The sequence below is a fragment of the Bufo bufo genome, chromosome 2, assembly GCF_905171765.1.
Source record: "Bufo bufo chromosome 2, aBufBuf1.1, whole genome shotgun sequence".
In the NCBI taxonomy this organism is placed as follows: domain Eukaryota; kingdom Metazoa; phylum Chordata; class Amphibia; order Anura; family Bufonidae; genus Bufo; species Bufo bufo.
In genome coordinates this window covers 113,088,268-113,106,523 of record NC_053390.1, presented here as the reverse complement: position 1 = coordinate 113,106,523, position 18,256 = coordinate 113,088,268, and the positions used below count along the sequence as shown (strand labels likewise).

Genomic DNA, 18,256 nt, shown 5'->3' with positions numbered 1-18,256 from the left:
GTGCCCACCCTTACGTAGTGGGATACCCCGCTACTTTGAGGTTGCCCGACCTCGGCGCAACATAGGGGGCCCGCCCAGCTGGACACTGTGACCTGAAAGACAAAAATGCAAAGCAGGCATATACAACCGAAGGAGAAAACAAAAACGAGCGGCACTCACCGATTGTAGAAGGTACACTTTATTCCAAGGCAGGAGGGGGGTGCATGAGGTGCAAACACAGCATTAACAAGCACATAAAACCAATAAAACAATACAAATACGAGAATACAAATAATCCAGAGATAATTCATTATAGAAATACGCTCATATCTATTTTTTCATTTAGTCCCAAGGGACCCATTGCATCTGTGCGTAAGATCCATTTTGTTTCTCTTCTCAGAAGCTCCCTCTCTCTGTCACCACCTCTCTCTGTGCGATTAACTATTTCAAGACCGGCAAAGGTTAATACACTAGGATTTCCATTATGTACCCTGTTAACATGATCTATTAACCGCGGAACCCCCTTTCCTGTTTTTAAAGAGTTTAGATGTTCACGGAATCTTTTGAATAAACAGCGGATGGTTTTACCAATGTAGAAGCGTCAGCATCTACATAGAATTAAATAAACCACAAACTTGCTGCGACAGGCAATAAGTGGAAAAACCCTGTGTTCTATCCCTGCAACAGAGATCACTTGCAATTGGGAATTAAAGCTGCAGAAGGAACAGCTTCTGCATCTTTTATTCCCTTTTGGTCTTTGTTCAGACAGCCATGTAAAGCGTTTTTTTCTAAAATGGCTAGTTACTACTTGGTCACGTATTGTGTGGCACCTTCTGAACGCTATCACTGGTTTTGTATCTTTGAGTTGTGATAGTGATTCATCCCTCACTAGGATGCTCCAGTTTTTTCCTATGACCTGTTTTATTTTTTCGGCCATGGGACTAAATTTAAAGGAGAAAGCAAAGGGTGGGGGGATTTGGCTGTGGATTTTCCCTCCCTCAATTCTGTCTGGTGTACTTTTGACGCTTTTTGCATCGCTTGATTAAGCAAATCTGGGGGGTAACCTCTATGTCTCAGCCTAACGCGCAAATCCAGCGCCTGTTTTTCATAGCTCATTGGGGTAGTATTAATCCGCGCAAGTCTTCTAAATTGGCCATATGGCACTGATTTTTTCACTGTATTCGGGTGATAACTGGAGAAGTGGAGGAGGGAGTTGGCGGCGGTCGGCTTACGAAAACCCTCCGTCACCAACTCCCCCTCCACCACAGACACCACTACATCCAGAAACTCGATTCTATTGCCCCCAAACTGGTAAGATTATTGCGTTTGAAGATTATTTGCAAATCCACTATTGCTACAGGCTGAGCACCACCGTGAGGCATCACTCCTGGGTATCTGGATCCAGCATAACTATAGGTTCGGTGTAGTGCCACTGGTATACCTCTTCTATATTTTGATATGCAGGCATATACAACAATCACTACATTTGCAAGGAAAATATCAGGCAGCTCCGCTGGCAAAGGAACAAGTGCGGTGAAAAGGGGCGTCGTTCTCTTCACACAGGATAGTACAGGGAACAGGGGCGCTGACCTGGTACAGCGTATCAGAAATAACCAGGATAGTCCATAATAATAAAATATGATAGTCCCGTAAAACAGCATCTCAGAGGCATTGTGGTCATCTCTGGGCACAGTTCTTGAATTAAAATTGCATATAAAAAAGTCACAGCACAGAACTCTACACCTCAGGGATAATTTCCCCTGGCAAGTCCCGGTAGATAAAAGTAGTGGTGCAATATCCCTATTTAACCTGATAAGTGGGTTAAAAGTGTAAGGTGCGAAACAACAGGCACAAACTTGGAAATGGCACTTGAAGCAGGCAGGATGTCCTGAAAAACAAACATGGGAGAAAAGCTATTGGTATTCTCAGTGGCTTTTCAACTACCACTGGGGCGTGGGTAACTGGCAGCAGCTCATGGGGCCAAAACATAGGACTCCTGTCCTGAAACAGTTAAATTTACTGTAAGGGTCCCTCAGCAATCATGGCCTAGCAGTGTCCAGTTCATTCTGATCATCAGACGTGGTGCATCCTGGTTCCGCTCTGAGTCTTAGCCTGGAACGGGAATCCACACTTGGCTGGGCCCACAAAATAGCATTAACAGGCAAATGAAGAACAAATGGGCCTGTCAATTGCACAGGCTCCGCAAGCCTGGGGGTTAACGATGCAGGAGGCTCCATAGGTCTGGGTGTCGCCGGCTTTATGCGACGGACCCGACTCCTGGTGTAACAAAGTTTCTCGGGCACAGGCATGGTGGTCGCCAAGCTGGTGGCGACGGGATCTTTCACTGCAGGCCCGGGGACATCAGAGTTCTTGGACGAATCGCTATTGTCCGGTGGTATTGGTGCCACTCTGGACACAGCAAGTTGATGCAGGCCATCGCGATGGATTTCTAGCCTGGCGATCTGGTCCCCCAAAGTCTCATGCAATGCTCCGCTGCAGGGATCCGTACTGTCGCAGCAGGGGCAGATGCGGAGTCATGACTTTTTCCTCGCCGCAGGACATCAAGGGTCTAATGGAATTTCTGCATGTTTTCCATCTCCACTTGTGTCTTTTCCCTGCGGGGAAGCACAGTAGGCTGCCAGAAGATATTGGGGCCGGTGAAGGAACCCCTCTCCTGGTAAGTATTGCGAGCAGGCTCTGCCGGACTCTCTGGCTCGCATTCTGGACTGGTGGGCTCTTCAGGCTCTTCCCAATCCTCTGGTCCCGGCTTGGGACGGGTAATTGCCGTGGCATAAGGACCCCTCAGGCCCTCGGCGGGGGTAAATTCCACTTCTTCTCCTTCGCGGAGGTTATGCAAATGTTCGGGTAAGTAACTGCGTTTTACAGACCTCCGATTCACAAAAAGGTCTCGGCCTGTGGAGAAGTCCTTGATGAACCCGAAACCCCGGCTTTTATCAAACGTTAACACCACTCCCATCCTTCTCTCCAGACGGGGCTGAGTATTCGCATGGTGCTCGTACACCGTCTTCGCGAGCTCCTTGAAGTAGATTTTTTTCTCTGTAGTCTTTAGTATTGCCGCGGCGCGTATCTCGGCCATCAGCAAGGGCCATTGCGCACTAGGCTGGGCAAATCCACCCCGCGAGCCAGGGCACGGCTCGGGCTGCGACCGTGGTGGGAAGCAAGGTGGCCTCTCCGGTCCCGGAGTATAGGCGGATGGTGCTTCTCCCTTCTCGATCATTGCAGGCTCTGTAGTCTTGACTGTAGGTGAAGCCATTCGGTTAGAGAAATCCTCACTCTCCAACATGCTCGATCCCTTTACTGTGTATGACAGGGCGGCTCTCAGTACTTCACACAAGACCTCCCACTGCTCCGGGAGGCCGCCCCCTAGGTACTCCAACATGGGGGAAGCGGAGTCCATCTTGGCAGACATGCAAATTAGATGATAAGGCTGTGGCGCGAACATACAGTCCTTCCCGCTCTTTCAGCAGAAGGCGCCAAATTCTTCCCGCCAACAAAATACAGCGATGGCGCAGCAATAATTCCAGTCAGCTTAGGCGGCCATCTTTAAGCATAAGGCTGTCAATTCACTGACAGCAAGCGGTGACTCAGAAAGCAGCAAACAGTCCACAATATACAGTTTTTCACACCGCGATTGTCCACAGTTCTTTAGCCCAACAATTTTTAAATAAATGGATAGGGCATTTATCACTTAATAAGCAATTATGGCACACAGTTCAGATTCCACTATGGAGTCGGAATATTTTGTTCGTGATGCCAAAATATGCAGTGCGCCAGTCCTGCAGGGTGAGCGAATGTGAGGTCACAGGGGTAGTTAATAAACCGAGGGTTGCTCTTGATACTCACAGTTTTTATTCACCCTGGCCAGGCGTACAGCAGTGATGGAGAGGCTGGCACAGGAATCCTCTGGGGCACTCTCTGTGTATAGGGACTAGGCCAGGTGGTAGGTGAGGTGCCCTGGGTGTTGGAAGTTTAATGTGCCGGTGGCAAGATCCCTTATAGTTTGTGACGCCAGTGCCAGTAACGGTAGCACACCGATTTGTTGTAGGAATAATTGAGGTACACAAAGTTGCAGTGAACCAGAACTTCTTTTTACTGAACAGTTCAACTATTTACAGGTTTCAGTTAGTTCCACATGTACAATGTTGGTCACAGGCAGGCTTCACATAAGTGGCAGGCAAGGTCTTTGCAAGATACTCAGAGGGAATAACACTTACAGATCAGGCTGTATTTTCCTCAGATCCTGTCTGGCTTTCTCCAAGGCCCGTATGCCCTATAGCTGGCTTTATCCTTGGGTAGGGAAACCTTCCTCTGGTGTAAATCCTCTTGCTGTAAATATCCTTCTGCCCTTCAGCTTTCTACTTAGCTGGATAAAAGTGGCTCTGCACTGTACTTTTCAAGGTGCTAGATATCTTCAGGAGGCAACTTCTTCTCCTGGATGCAAGCTAGGAACCTGGGCTATCTAGCTGCATGTCAGAAGCTGCTCTTCAGCTAACCTCTGGCTAAAATTCTCACTTGGCTTCTGACCACTCTCCTCCTCTCCTGAACTGGACCTGACTATATATACTAGGGGTTCCCTAGCTCCCTCTACAGCTTAGGAGGAGGAACTACACCCCTAACAGGCCTGGTACAGGAGATATTCATGGAATTATACATTACAATGCAATATAAAATACAATAGCAATTTCCCACAGGAGGTGGAGAACAACGTGACCCAATTGACCCTTGAGTAGTGCCCACCCTTACGTAGAGGGATACTACATATGTTCTTCCTTGAAAAAGATACATGAAATGTGCTACGGAGGGTACGATGTGGGGACACTGCAGGAACTGTGCAAACAGACAAATAGATCATTTAGGTAGGTATTGTAGACATGCAGTTTTGTCATTGATGTGAGACTGTACCCTTTGGTGTAGGCACGGTGCCCATTGTATCTTGTCTGATTATTTTTAAGGAGATCAATATAGACGATTTCCTGCTGCGTCCACCCACTGCTCTTTTTTGTGCTATGTTTTTTAAATCTCTTATGTGATGTATGTGACCTGTGTGGCTGTTATGGCCACTGCTTTTAACATATTTGTCCATTCAATTGTTACTTTTTGTAATCTAGTAGTACTGTCTTGTCTTTTTTCATATAACTAGGCTGTTTTTGGTTCGATATATCTATGAGTATATGTATAATATCTGTGGAGTGTAGGTTTATTATATTCAAGAAAAGGGGCATAAGGAAAAAGGGGGGGGGGGGGCTCTTACATTTAGCTCTCTGTATGTGATACATTTTGCCATCTGCTGGTAAAACAGAACATTAATTTGGGGTCTTACAGAAAACCAGAAGTCCAGTCCTAGGGGTGGGAGTGCTTCTTTAAATCTCCAACATCATGGATTGCTTGAGAGCAAAGAGCATGCTCTTAGCGAAACTATAGGGGATAAGGAACAATGGCTCCTGCTACTTGAGGAGGACATCTTGTATAGCAGAAAAATGTGTAAGTGCATATGTAGTACCCCAGAGCGGGCACTACCAATCCTACACACTGCTACTGTCACTAATGGCTAGCAAATAATATAATCTATGTATTTGATTCCTGTTTTTTTGATACGGTGCCAAAATAGTATTGCTATGTAACTGTTATTCGTTGTATTTCATGCACTGTGCCTGGTTTATCAGCAGGTGCAGCTCTGTCATTTTATAATTGCAGGGACAAAGAACAGGGAAAAACCAAATGAACTTCCAGCACAACAGTCAGCTTGATGCCAGCAGTAAACCATCATTATCTTTATTATAAAATAATTGACATCCTGCTTACAATCTTGTATTTCCACTTAACTTTATTAAAAAGCCTTTGCATGCCTGCACAGAAAGCTTTCACAGAATAACAACATGACTTTGGCGACATCATATACATGTATTTCCGAATCATTCTAAACGTCGAGAAAGCAGTAGCTCAGCCTGGGTATAAACTGGTCAGCAGCTTGTGCCTAATGGGCCTCATGTGTCAGGACCCTCTCAGAGAAGAAATGCCCCAGGTGCTCAAAGCAACCAATCAGAGCTCAGCTTTGACTGTTCCAAACCCAATTTATAAAATAAAAGCTACACTCTGATTGGTTGTTATGGACAGCAAGGGAGCTCATTCACTGAGACCGTTTTGATCCATGGCCAGGGAATGTGCTATAAAATGGAGTGTGAAATTATCTATACAAAGACAGAAAGGAGATAACATACAAAAGAGTTTAAAGGGAACCTGTCACGTCTGTTTTATTGACAATGGCAGTCTATGGGGTTATTTACATAGCTGTTGTTTTTTTTTTGACGGCCAGTGATTAACAAAATTGTCAAAATGTTCTAATGCTGTCCAGTCTGTTTTTAAGGTTGTTTTTTTTTTTCACTGGTGCCTGCTGGTCGGTCTGTGAAAACGGACAATATAGAAAATGTTCTATTTTTTTATGTCCATTAATCACTGGCCATCAAAAAAATGGGAGTGTGAATAACCCCATAAAAAAGACATGTGAAGGCTGTTAAAAAAACAGACGTCACACGTGTCGTGTGAATATAGCCTGAAGTGCTGGGACACATGGTTGTTGTTTTTAAAAAGAACGCTCTTAGTGAATGCTCTAGTCTGTGGTGTGCACCCCCTGTATATCCAAGTAGGACCATAACAGGTGAGCAATGAATTTTCCAGGCAAAGAGAGAATATGAGTACATTTTATTGTATGCATAAAAACCTTTCCTTTGAATTTCCCACAGTGCTTTACTTGGGAGCATTAATTAGAGAAGAAAAAGATATGGAAGATCTGCTCACCGCAAATATCTGGCTCCAGTCCATATCACAATGCAGGAAGGGAACCACGGCACTCAAGCATCTGGTTAATTTCCTACGACATGCCGGCCGTGAACAAGGTTCCGGGACGAATCCGAACCGCGTCTTTCTGATGAAAATTGGATGGAAACAATAAACTAATTATCCAGATGTTTCAGTGCCGTGGTTGCTTGATGATAAATGTACATGGATACTTTCCCTACCACTGAGGACCAACAATCATTAGTGCAAGTCGGAGTTCCAACCATTCTCTAACAATACAGGAAGGGAAGTCCTGGGTGGGTCAGAGGAGCAGTCTCCCAATAAAGTAAGAAGACTTATGACAAACGTATGGACAATATCTCATTGTATAAAAGACTGATGCAATAGTGTTGATTAACATCAGTGTACTGTGACTATAGGAAAAGTGAAATCAATATTTTACTAAGACCAATGCTGACTTTACTGCACTCTATTATTTACTAATTTTAATAATGATAAAGATGATTATGAGGAAGTGATAACAAAATATAACAGAAGATATGAATACCTTTATACAGCACCCTGAGAAAATGTGGTGTGACTCATAAGATCCAATGATGTTTATATCGTAGAGCAATTTTTGGAAATTTCCTGCTGTTTTACCCAGGAAACTTACCTTACTCTAAAAAGAACAGCGACTCTGTTGCCTATTGATGCAAAAACAGGTTGATATTATCATTTGGCTTTGGCAAGTCTTGGAAACGGAAAAACACAGCAGCTGACAGACAACAGTGGCAGTATCATTATAATATTGTCCCCAAAAAGTAGACACTAAATTAGCTTTCTGGGACAAGTCATTCTGTCATACAAATGACTCTTCAAACTCAAGACAAAGGAGGGTAGTTTTGGTTCAAACACATATCACTCCGCACAGACAATTCATATATACTGTACAAATAGATCTAATTACAACAATCCTGAGTTTTGCTTTGGCACAAACAAAATAGAAACATGAAATACACAAAAACATCAATACAAAAAAAATCATCAGTGCATTGAACATTAAAGAGAAATGCTTGGCGTTTTCAGTCATTAGCATTTAACACATTTGGTGAAGGTTTGCGTGTCGGAAATAGAAGAGAACAAATGATTGTATGTCATTACATTCCAACATGTATAACTGAATTCACAGGGAATGATGATATTAATGAAATGACATTACCTCTTGAAACAGAAATCATACACATTCTCAAAAAAAGAAGATTAAAAATGATAAGTAGTAACATCTGTAACTGCAGAAAGGAAATGAAAGGAGTTATCCAACCCAAAAAATGCCCCCTCAAATGCCTGGGCCCCTCAAACAGATTGTACTTACCTCGGTCCCTGGCACCCCCATCTCTTCTGATCCCTGCATGGTCGTCTCTGCATCTCCCTGTTGTGCGGATCAAAACATCCAGCGACGGTGGGGGATGGGTCAGCCATTAGCAGGCCGCAATGGGAACGAGCTGAGGTAAGTACAATCTGTGTGAGGATAACCCCTTTAATTAGGTAAAATCATCATACATCATTCCTATAGAAAATGAATTAAGTAAGAGACAAAAATCACCATCAATGGTGATCAACTCTACCATGTTAAGGCATATAAACCAGGCACATTTTCTGATAGCTTGTACTTTCGGGGTAAACCTAAAGAGGCTGTCCACTTTGGACAATTCTATTTTTCTTAGAAGGGTCTCCTGAATATAGGCTGATCATAGGGTGTTGTGCTTCTAGGATGTCCAGTTATCAGCTGTATTAGGGAACCTGGCACCAATTGTTGTAGTTAGCAGGGGATGATCTACAGAAAATACCACACTTAAGGTGGAGGGAGCTGTGGCATGATTATTATTTTTTAATTTTCAAAATCACCACTGAAAATTATTTTCAAGATGGAATCCAAGGACATATGTAATTTTTGAGCCTCATTTATCGAAACTGTATAACATAAAAACTTCACATGTTCACCAATCAGAGTTTGATTACATTACTTAAAAAGGACCTGTCACCAGGATCAACCCTATATAGCGTAGTAGTGTTGATCAAGCTGTATGAAACAATACCTGTCTTTCCTTTGTAGGTGACGGCGTTGTGGAGAAATTCCAACTTTTATACCTATGCAAATGAGGCATTGGAGCACCAATAGGCTGGCTTCTGCAGTTTGAGCACCGCTCCAGCGACGCCCCTGGTGCTCCAAAAAACAACTGCGCAGGCGCGAAAAATCAGTGCTAGAAGTGAAGTCTAGCACTATCAATCTAAGGTGGAGGGTGTGTGTTTAAAACACGGGAGGCATGTGTACTCAGCATCATAAAGTGGTTCTCAAACTTCAGAATCCCGCCTCTTGGTGCTCCAATGCCTCATTTGCATAGGAATAAAAGTATGAATTTCTCCACATTGCCGTCACCTACAAAGGAAAGGCAAGGATTGTTTTACACATCATGATCAACCCTACCAAGTTATATACCTGTTTTAATAGGGTTGATCCTAGTGACAGAGCCACTTTAAACTGCACCTGTCACCAATTTTTGTGTATAAACAGTAATAATTTATTGTATTTCCTATTGTGGTTATATTTGCTTTCTGCCGTTTTTTTTTTAGTACTTTTCACTTTTTTTGTTAAAATACATACAGTAGGCCCCTTTCCTGTTTTCTTACTTCCTTCCTTTTTTCCCCCACCATGTTACATGCTGTGAAATTTCTTTTATTTTTTTTTCTTTTCTCTCTGTTTTCCTTTTTCTTGATGAATGCATAAATATATGGACACATATTTATGTATAATAACAATAATGAAAAGATACATAGGTCAAAAAATGAGCAGAATATAGACCAGAATATATTTAGAATATGATTCTATAATAATTGCTTCAAAGACAGAGAAAAACTGCAGTTTGTTGCAGACACTCTTTAAACTACTCTATTAAATTAAAGCTACCCTGTAATTAGTCACTATGGGCAACAAGGCCAGCTTTTTTTTTACACCATTTTGATAAATGAGGCCTATTGTGAAAAGCGAGAGACAGAACTCAGGAAATATTGTGTCCATAGTGCAAAGAATAATATGCAGATAAATGCCTAATTCATCGCTTTTTATTTATTTATATTGATGTCCTATACTCAGGATAGGTCATCAATATCGGATCAGCGGGGGTCCGACACCCGGCAATCAGCTGTTTGAAGAGAAGGCAGTGCTCATATGAGCGCTGCGTTCTCCTCACAGTTTACATGCTCTCTGGCACAATTGCAGCAGTGAACAGGTATAATTACAACTCTGCCATCCCACTCCTTCCTATTCAGATGAATGGGATGGCAGAGTTGTAATTAAACCTGCTCACTGCTGCAATTGTGATGGTGAGCAGGTAAATAGTAAAGAAAAGGCAGTGCTCGCACAAGCACTGTGGTCTCTTCAAACAGTTGATCTGCAGGGGTGCCGGGAGTTGCCCACCTGCCGATCTGATATTGATGACCTGAGGATAGGTCATCTATATAAAATAAGCAGAGAACCCCTTTAAGCATTTTGTGAACAGTTATCATTCTACAAAAATGAAAATAATTTATAGATTATGGATAAAAGACATATTTCCCTGAGCAGGATATATATAAATTCAAGAAAAAGCTCATTACTTCCCATAACAGTAGGAAGTCATCTGAATGACATGGAAACCAAGTCCCTCTGCTGCTCTTCAATCTTCTCAATCAAGCATTTAATTAATATAGGGTCTACTTTTGGGTCAAACTTATTTGCAAACCAGTGACCTGAATGTAGGAGCCATCGAAGTTCAGCCGCCCCATAAATGCACACACTTCGGACATGTGTTCCTGTGCAAGGTGGATAGTGATTTTCCTCAAGATATATCCATTTTACTAGTCGAGTTTTGCTATCAAGATCTGTAACCTCTGATTCTGTCCTTGAAAGTCCCCCTGGTGCACCTGGCACCCGAATTAGTGTAGCCCAAAAATGCTCATCTGGTGAATAAGTGTCTTTACTCCACTCTAAAAATTGTGCAACTAGCGGTGATTCAAAGACATACTGAATAAATGGACGGCTTAATACAAAATAGGCACTTCCAACATACATCTCAATACCTTCAGGCGGAGGAGATTTTTTTGTAAACGTTTTCATTGGCATCTGTGCATAAACAAGATTTCCCACAAAGCTGATCTCATGATGGAAGGTATAGCGATCCCTCTTTATATCTGTTGGTAGTGTTGTCTCCAACATATTATTTCCATTAAGCTTTTTCAGCTCAGAGACAAGTTCATAATTAGATTTTAGTGGCATGTCCTGGCCGCACAAATTGATGACATATTTCCATTGCACAGGTGACTTTAGCAAGTCAGACAAACAGTTGAGATCAGCTTGTAGTCTTGAAAAGTGAGCATAAATTACTGACTCAAGTTTTGACGCAATGAAAACATTGGGGAAACAGTTGGCTAGGTTTATCATGGCTTTCTTGAAGCTGGAGGAAGATTTTTGGTCATAATGGATACAATAGATATTAGTTGGACTGTATAAGGAGTACAGGAGGCGTTCCACACTTATAGCATCTTTATGTACAACCAGTGAATAAGCTATTGGAAAGTCTTTCTCGTCCTGAGAGATTTTTGAGAGTTTTTCATGGTAGTGACGTACTTTTTTATAGTCATCACAATTATTTGTCATTGTCACAACGTTTGAGTCGTCAAGATCATATATGCGTCTTCTCCTAAGTTGTAAACTCTTTCCAATCTCCATGGGTTCCAGTTCGTATATGGAGGTACAGTTGATGCTGCTAGTCAGGTCATTGGGTATAAAATTGTTGGTAACAGAAGAGAAAATATTTGGCTCCACAAAATAACTTTCAGTTCTAGGAAATATTAACTCAACTCTTAAAAGCTTCAAAATACACAGCAAGGACACAGCGATCAAGAGGACGGTAACTTTCTGTCGTTGAAGACATGATAAGCAACTTTTTGGCTTCTTCATTCTGAAAGAATACATATCACATGTAAGGAATTCAGTGAATGTGCACATTAAAATGTCTTATAAAAATAATTTTAAAGGCAGTTTAAAAAGAAAGACAACATAGACAACACCTTGGTAATGCTGACAATTAAAGAGGTTTTCTCTAAAAAAAATATTCTAGTTTTTAAACCAGCACCTGGATCTGAATACTTTTGAAATTGCATGTAATAAAAATTTAATATCACTACGGAATTATTCAATTAAATCTATCTGTATAGCTCCGCCTGCTGTTAGCTCTTTTTCTAATTTTTCTAAACCGCTACTGAGATGTAAGCACATGCTCAGTTCTATCCTTCTAATGGCACCAGCTGCAGCAGAAAGGACATGCCCTGTGAGAAAGAACACGCCACTAAGATTTCTTGAAATTAATCTGGCAGAGCAATTGGAGAAATAAATGTGGAGATCTCTGGATCCATGTGAGGTACAGGGCTGGTTCTAGCTTTGTGAGAAAGAGGTTGACACTAGATTATGTAGATTTTCATTTTTTATATTATTCATGGATAACTTCTTTAAGGACATTCTACATGTACAGCAGAAGTCTGTTCTTTAAAAATAGCGCCCACTCCACAGCACAGTAGGTGCCAAAGCCACCAGGTTTTTGCTGTTTTAAACAGCAGATACCTGGAGCCAATTTCTGTGATAAGTGACAACGTCAATCACCGACATTTAACCCCTTAGGGACACATTACGTACCAGTACAGCATGTTTCCCGAGTCCTTAAGGACACATGACGTACCGGCACGTCATGTGCTGTTCCGATCACCGCCGCCCGGCGGGCGGTGATCGGAACAAGGTGCCTGCTCAAATCATTCAGCAGGCACCTCGGCTAAATGCGCGGGGGGTCCCGTGACCCCCCCCCCGTGTCGGCGATCGCCACAAACCGCAGGTCAATTCAGACCTGCGGTTTGCGGCTTTCTATAATGCGGCGGCGGTGCCATCTGGTCCCCATGGGGCTGTCGGGGGGACCCGATGGCATGGAAGGCAGCTCGATGCCTTCCTGAGGCATCTGCGCTGCCTTCCGGTGAAGAGCCTGTGATATCCAGCCCCCTGGATCTCACAGGCCCCGGAAGCTGTATGAGTAATACACACAGTATTACTCATACAGCCAATGCATTCCAATACAGAAGTATTGGAATGCATTGTAAAGGAATATACCCCCAAAAGTCCCAAAGTGGGACTAAAAATAAAGTGAAAAAAAAAGTTGAAAAAATAAAGTTTTCCCCCCCCAAAAAATTGAAAGTTTAAAGTAAAAATAAACCAAAACGTCATTTTCCCCAAATAAAGTTAAAAAAAATTGGTAAAAAATAGGGGGGGAAAAAAAGTATACATATTGGGTATCGCCGCGTCCGTATCAACCGGCTCTATAAACATATCACATGACCTAACCCCTCAGATGAGCACCGTAAAAAATAAAAAATAAAAACTGTGCTAAATAAACAATTTTTTTGTCACCTTACATCACAAAAAGTACAACAGCAATCGATCAAAAAGGCGTTTGCCCACCAAAATAGTACCAATCTAACCGTCACCTCATCCCGCAAAAAATGAGCCCCCACCTGAGACAATCGCCCAAAAAGTAAAAAAACTATGGCTCAGAATATGGAGACACTAAAACATGATGATGATGATGATGTATAGTCTTGTGTACACGCAGTCTTACCCATCGGGCCTCGATGCGCTTAGCTGACTAATTCAACAGGGAGGAAAAAAGAAAGCATGACACATTGCCATGGGCCACAAAGGCCTAGAGAATAAGGCACCTATTCCAGAGACCAATTTCCTAGCACTTATCAAATGGAGAGTCAAGAAAAAGGGGAGAAAGGTAGGGGGATCTCAAGGTTCAAAGGGTTCGGACGAGATATAGAGAATGTGAAGAAAACAATTTAATAATCGTGGGGAAAAAGTATCTTTAAAATAAAAGAACATTACCAACCGTGAATTTATAGACTAAGATTTAAGAAAACCCCCAAAATGATATAAACCAAATAAGTGTTATATAGGAAGATCAACCGCCTGTTTGAAAAGTAAGGTTTTCAGTGCACGTCTGAATGAGAGAAGACTGGGAATCATTTTCAGGGCCAGAGGTAGGTGGTTCCAAAATCTGGCCCCTTGAGCCGAAAAGGATCTACCTCCACGTCTGATCTTGTTAACTTGCGGGATGTTAAAATTCATAGAGTTACTAGACCTCAATGTCCTCAAAAAGGGTTGCATCAGGGGGGCTTCAAATGGGACATGGTTTAAAAAAAAACAGTCCATCGGTTTACGACCACATATGTGGTGTTTCTGTAAACTAAAGAATCAGGGCCATAAATATTGAGTTTGGTTTGGCTGTTAACCCTTGCTTTGTAACTGGAAAAAAATTATTAAAATGGAAAATCTGCCAAAAAAGTGCAATTTTTAAATTGTATCTCTATTTTCCATTAATTCTTGTGGAACACCTAAAGGGTTAACGACGTTTGTAAAATCAGTTTTGAATACCTTGAGGGGTGTAGTTTCTTAGATGGGGTCACTTTTATGGAGTTTCTACTCTAGGGGTGCATCAGGGGGGCTTCAAATGGGACATGGTGTCAAAAAAACCAGTCCAGCAAAACCTGCCTTCCAAAAACCATATGGCATTCCTTTCCTTCTGCGCCCTGCCGTGTGCCCGTACTGCGGTTTACGACCACATATGGGGTGTTTCTGTAAACTACAGAATCAGGGTCATAAATATTGAGTTTGGTTTGGCTGTTAACCATTGCTTTGTAACTGGAAAAAAATTATTAAAATGGAAAATCTGCCAAAAAATTGAAATTTTGAAATTGTATCTCTATTTTCCATAAATTCTTGTGGAACTCCTAAAGCATTAACAAAGTTTATAAAATCAGTTTTGAATACCTTGAGGCGTGTAGTTTATAGAATGGGGTCATTTTTGGGTGGTTTCTATTATGTAAGCCTCGCAAAGTGACTTCAGACCTGAACAGGTCCCTAAAAATTGGGTTTTTGAAAATTTCAGAAAAATTTCAAGATTTGCTTCTAAACTTCTAAGCCTTGTAACATCCCCAAAAAATAAAATATCATTCCCAAAATGATCCAAACATGAAGAAGACATATGGGGAATGTAAAGTAATAACTATTTTTGGAGGTATTACTATGTATTATAGAAGTAGAGAAATTGAAACTTGGAAATTTGCAATTTTTAAAAAAATTTTGGTAAATTTGTTATTTTTTTTATAAATAAAAATGAATTTTTTTTACTTCATTTTACCAGTGTCATGAAGTACAATATGTGACGAAAAAACAATCTCAGAATGGCCTGTATAAGTCAAAGCGTTTTAAAGTTATCAGCATTTAAAGTGACACTGGTCAGATTTGCAAAAAATGGTCTGGTCCTTAAGGTGAAATAGGGCTGAGTCCTTAAGGGGTTAAGGGGAGCCATTTGTTTGTTGTGGTAGCTTTGGTCCCTTTGAAGGATCTGAGGCCATAACAGCAATAGTTCCTAACGACTGCATGTTCAGGTTACCTAAGTAAAAAAAAAATATACTAATATATTTTTTTTTAAATCAAATCACCCTCTTTCCACATAATACAAATAAATAAACAATAACAAATAAACATAATTAGCATCACCACATCCCAAAACGCTCTTTATTCAGGCTACTTTCACACCTGCATTCGGGTGTCCGCTCGTGAGCTCCGTTTGAAGAGGCTCACAAGCGGCCCCGAACGCAGCCATCCAGCCCTAATGCATTCTCAGTGGACGCGGATCCGCTCAGAATGCATCAGTCTGGCGGCGTTCAGCCTCCGCTCCACTCAGCGAGCGGACACCTGAACGCTGCTTGCAGCGTTCGGGTGTCCGCCTGGCCGTGTGGAGGCAAGCGGATCCGTCCAGACTTACAATGTAAGTCAATGGGGACGGATCCGTTTGAAGATGACACTATATGGCTCAATCTTCAAACGGATCCGTCCCCCATTGACTTTCAATGTAATGTCTGGACGGATCCGTTCAGGCTACTTTCACACTTAGAAATTTTTCTAAGTTATAATGCAGACGGATCCGTTCTGAACGGATGCAAACGTCTGCATTATAGGAGCGGATCCGTCTGATGAAGCATAGGAGAAGAAGACCGCGGCAGGCTCAAGTGGGTGGAGCCTGACTAATTACATACCGGAGGCTATACCGGGCGAACGGAGCGGCGCCCGGGGATAACAGTAAGTGCAGCGGGATCCCTGGGCGCCGCTCTACACTTCTGTATAGTTCGTTTAGAGGCTTTCCTCTGGTGAAAGGTCCTCTTTAATTCCTCTACTAAGAATATTCCAATTCTTTTTTAGGATCTGTCCTATCTCTACACTGTAATTAGAATATGTAGACATAAACGGTATCCTCTGAATTTTTTGGGGGAATAGGTTGTGCACGTTCCATATTAGTGTCGAGGATTATACTTTTCTGTTCATTCAACAGTTTACGAGGATAGCCACGTTCTCTGAATTTACCAGCCATCATATCCAATGTGGCCGGCAACTCAGTGTGGTCAGATACAATTCGTTTTGCCCTCAAAAATTGAGATTGAGGGAGGTGTTTGATCAGGCTACGTGGGTGATTGCTTTCAAATCGTAGGATTGTATTTCTGTCCGTCGATTTGACGAACAGACCCGTACTAATTAGGCTTTCATCCAATTTCACATTGGTATCTAGAAATGACAAATTGGTTTTAGAGTAGGATATAGTGTACTGAAGATCAGCGTCTATACTATTAAGATAGTCAATCATCCCCTTTCTGCATAATAAATACAAATCATCCCCAATACAAATCATCCCCTTTCTGCATAATAAAAACAAATAAACAATAATAAAATACACATCATTACCAACATCATGTCCCAAAATTCTCCTACTATTAAAAAATAAATATATTCATCTCGTTCTGTAATGAAAAATGGCCAATTTGCTGTTTTTTGGCGCTTCACTTCTAAAAAAATAAATAAATTTAAAAAAAACTACAGATTGCTCTGCAAAAATGACCCCCATACAGCTCTGTATATACTGTGTGTGTATATATATATATATATGTAACCCTGTGAAGTTACACCGGCTGCGTTATCTGAAATGCCCAGTAGATGGACTCAGTATGCTGTTAATAAGACATTGAGCATTGATCACATGACTGGCTGAAATGAGTCACATGGTTAGTGACATCATCGCAGGTCCTAAAACGACGCTGGCTGCACAGCTCTAAGGAGGAAGGTCCTGGAAGTTTCTGGAAGTTACGATTTGCTCAGCCAGAGAGAGGACATGTGTCTGGCATTGAGAGACTGCAGCACAGAGATAGAACCTGGCGGAGAGAACTTGCTTCACCCAAGATCACACCTGCTGAGAGAGGGACCGCTGGCAAAGACAAGCACTGAGTCCAGACGTCTGGTGAATCCAGTGAGAGGAGATTGCTGCGGACTGGCCTGGTAAATGGTGTTGTGAGGGTAAGTCAAACCTCTCCCTGTATCACCACAGGGCACCTGTCTCCTCACTCACAGTAAAGACTCTGAGGTCCAGTGACGGACATTACACAGCTCAGGCTGCTTCAGTGACCCTGCGGAGCAAGAGCTTATAAGGGCCCCAACTCTCCTATGTGCACCAACGGCCATTAGGGCGAAGATAGGGGGTGGGACGCAGGTGTGCTGGTGGGTGGGTGAGGAAGAATCCACATTACCCTGTTATTTGTGTTACTCTATTGTATTTTTCTATGTATGTTGGTTCATTTTGTTACGCATTATATAAAGTTAATTCCAGTTAGGCTGTGTCAGTCTCATTTGCACCAAGTATGTTCCCAGTGGAGCCTCACATCCCTACCCCGGATGCTCCACTGGGTGGAGGCACTGCCGCAGACATGTACCCCAACTCCCAGATAGCGGAGGCTCAGGATCCGCCTGTCAGGCATAGTGAGTTAACTAGGGTTAGGGACCCCATAGACACTAGGGGGCGCCCCCAAAACCCCGTTACATATGGAGGCACTGCTGAGATGAATTGGGGTACAACCAGTGAGAATAGATTAAATCCTCAGGCCACTCCCTCCTTTGCAAAAGAGTGGGCCCAGCAAAGAAATGTACCATTGCAGCAAGCTGTGATGTTATGCAAAGTCCCATCCTGCTGTGAGATGAATCACGTCATCTTGTGTATAGAACTTCGATTGGGAATAGGAATGGCGACCGTCAGGGATATCCTGCAGGATTCTGAAGGCCAAACTTACATGTTAATATATTGTCATACGGACTTGGGAGACCATGAGATGCCTACCAACATTCATTTATATGGAGCCCCGGATGAAGGATGCTCCTTAGTGTACGCTCTCCTTGATAAGAAAGAAAGGGTCTCGCTGCAACAACCCTTTAAATTAGAACAGAGAGATTATGTCACAGGAAATTATTCTAAGCTCCTGACTCCCATCTCCGGAAAGGCCGGAGCCATTCCTAAAC

At 42.4% G+C, this 18,256-nt stretch overlaps 1 protein-coding gene across 11 annotated transcripts in view; it reads right to left on the bottom strand.

The window, feature by feature from the left end:
* Positions 1–9,790: 9,790 nt before the first annotated feature.
* GCNT4 (glucosaminyl (N-acetyl) transferase 4) overlaps positions 9,791–18,256 on the bottom strand; it is a 47,670-nt gene continuing 39,204 nt past the window's right edge. For all 11 annotated transcript variants that reach the window (XM_040421433.1, XM_040421439.1, XM_040421440.1 and 8 more), the window contains one exon: positions 9,791–11,774. In XM_040421433.1, the coding sequence (XP_040277367.1) occupies positions 10,451–11,773 (1,323 nt within the window). In that variant the 5' untranslated portion in view covers position 11,774 and the 3' untranslated portion in view covers positions 9,791–10,450. The remainder of the gene's footprint in view (positions 11,775–18,256) is intronic.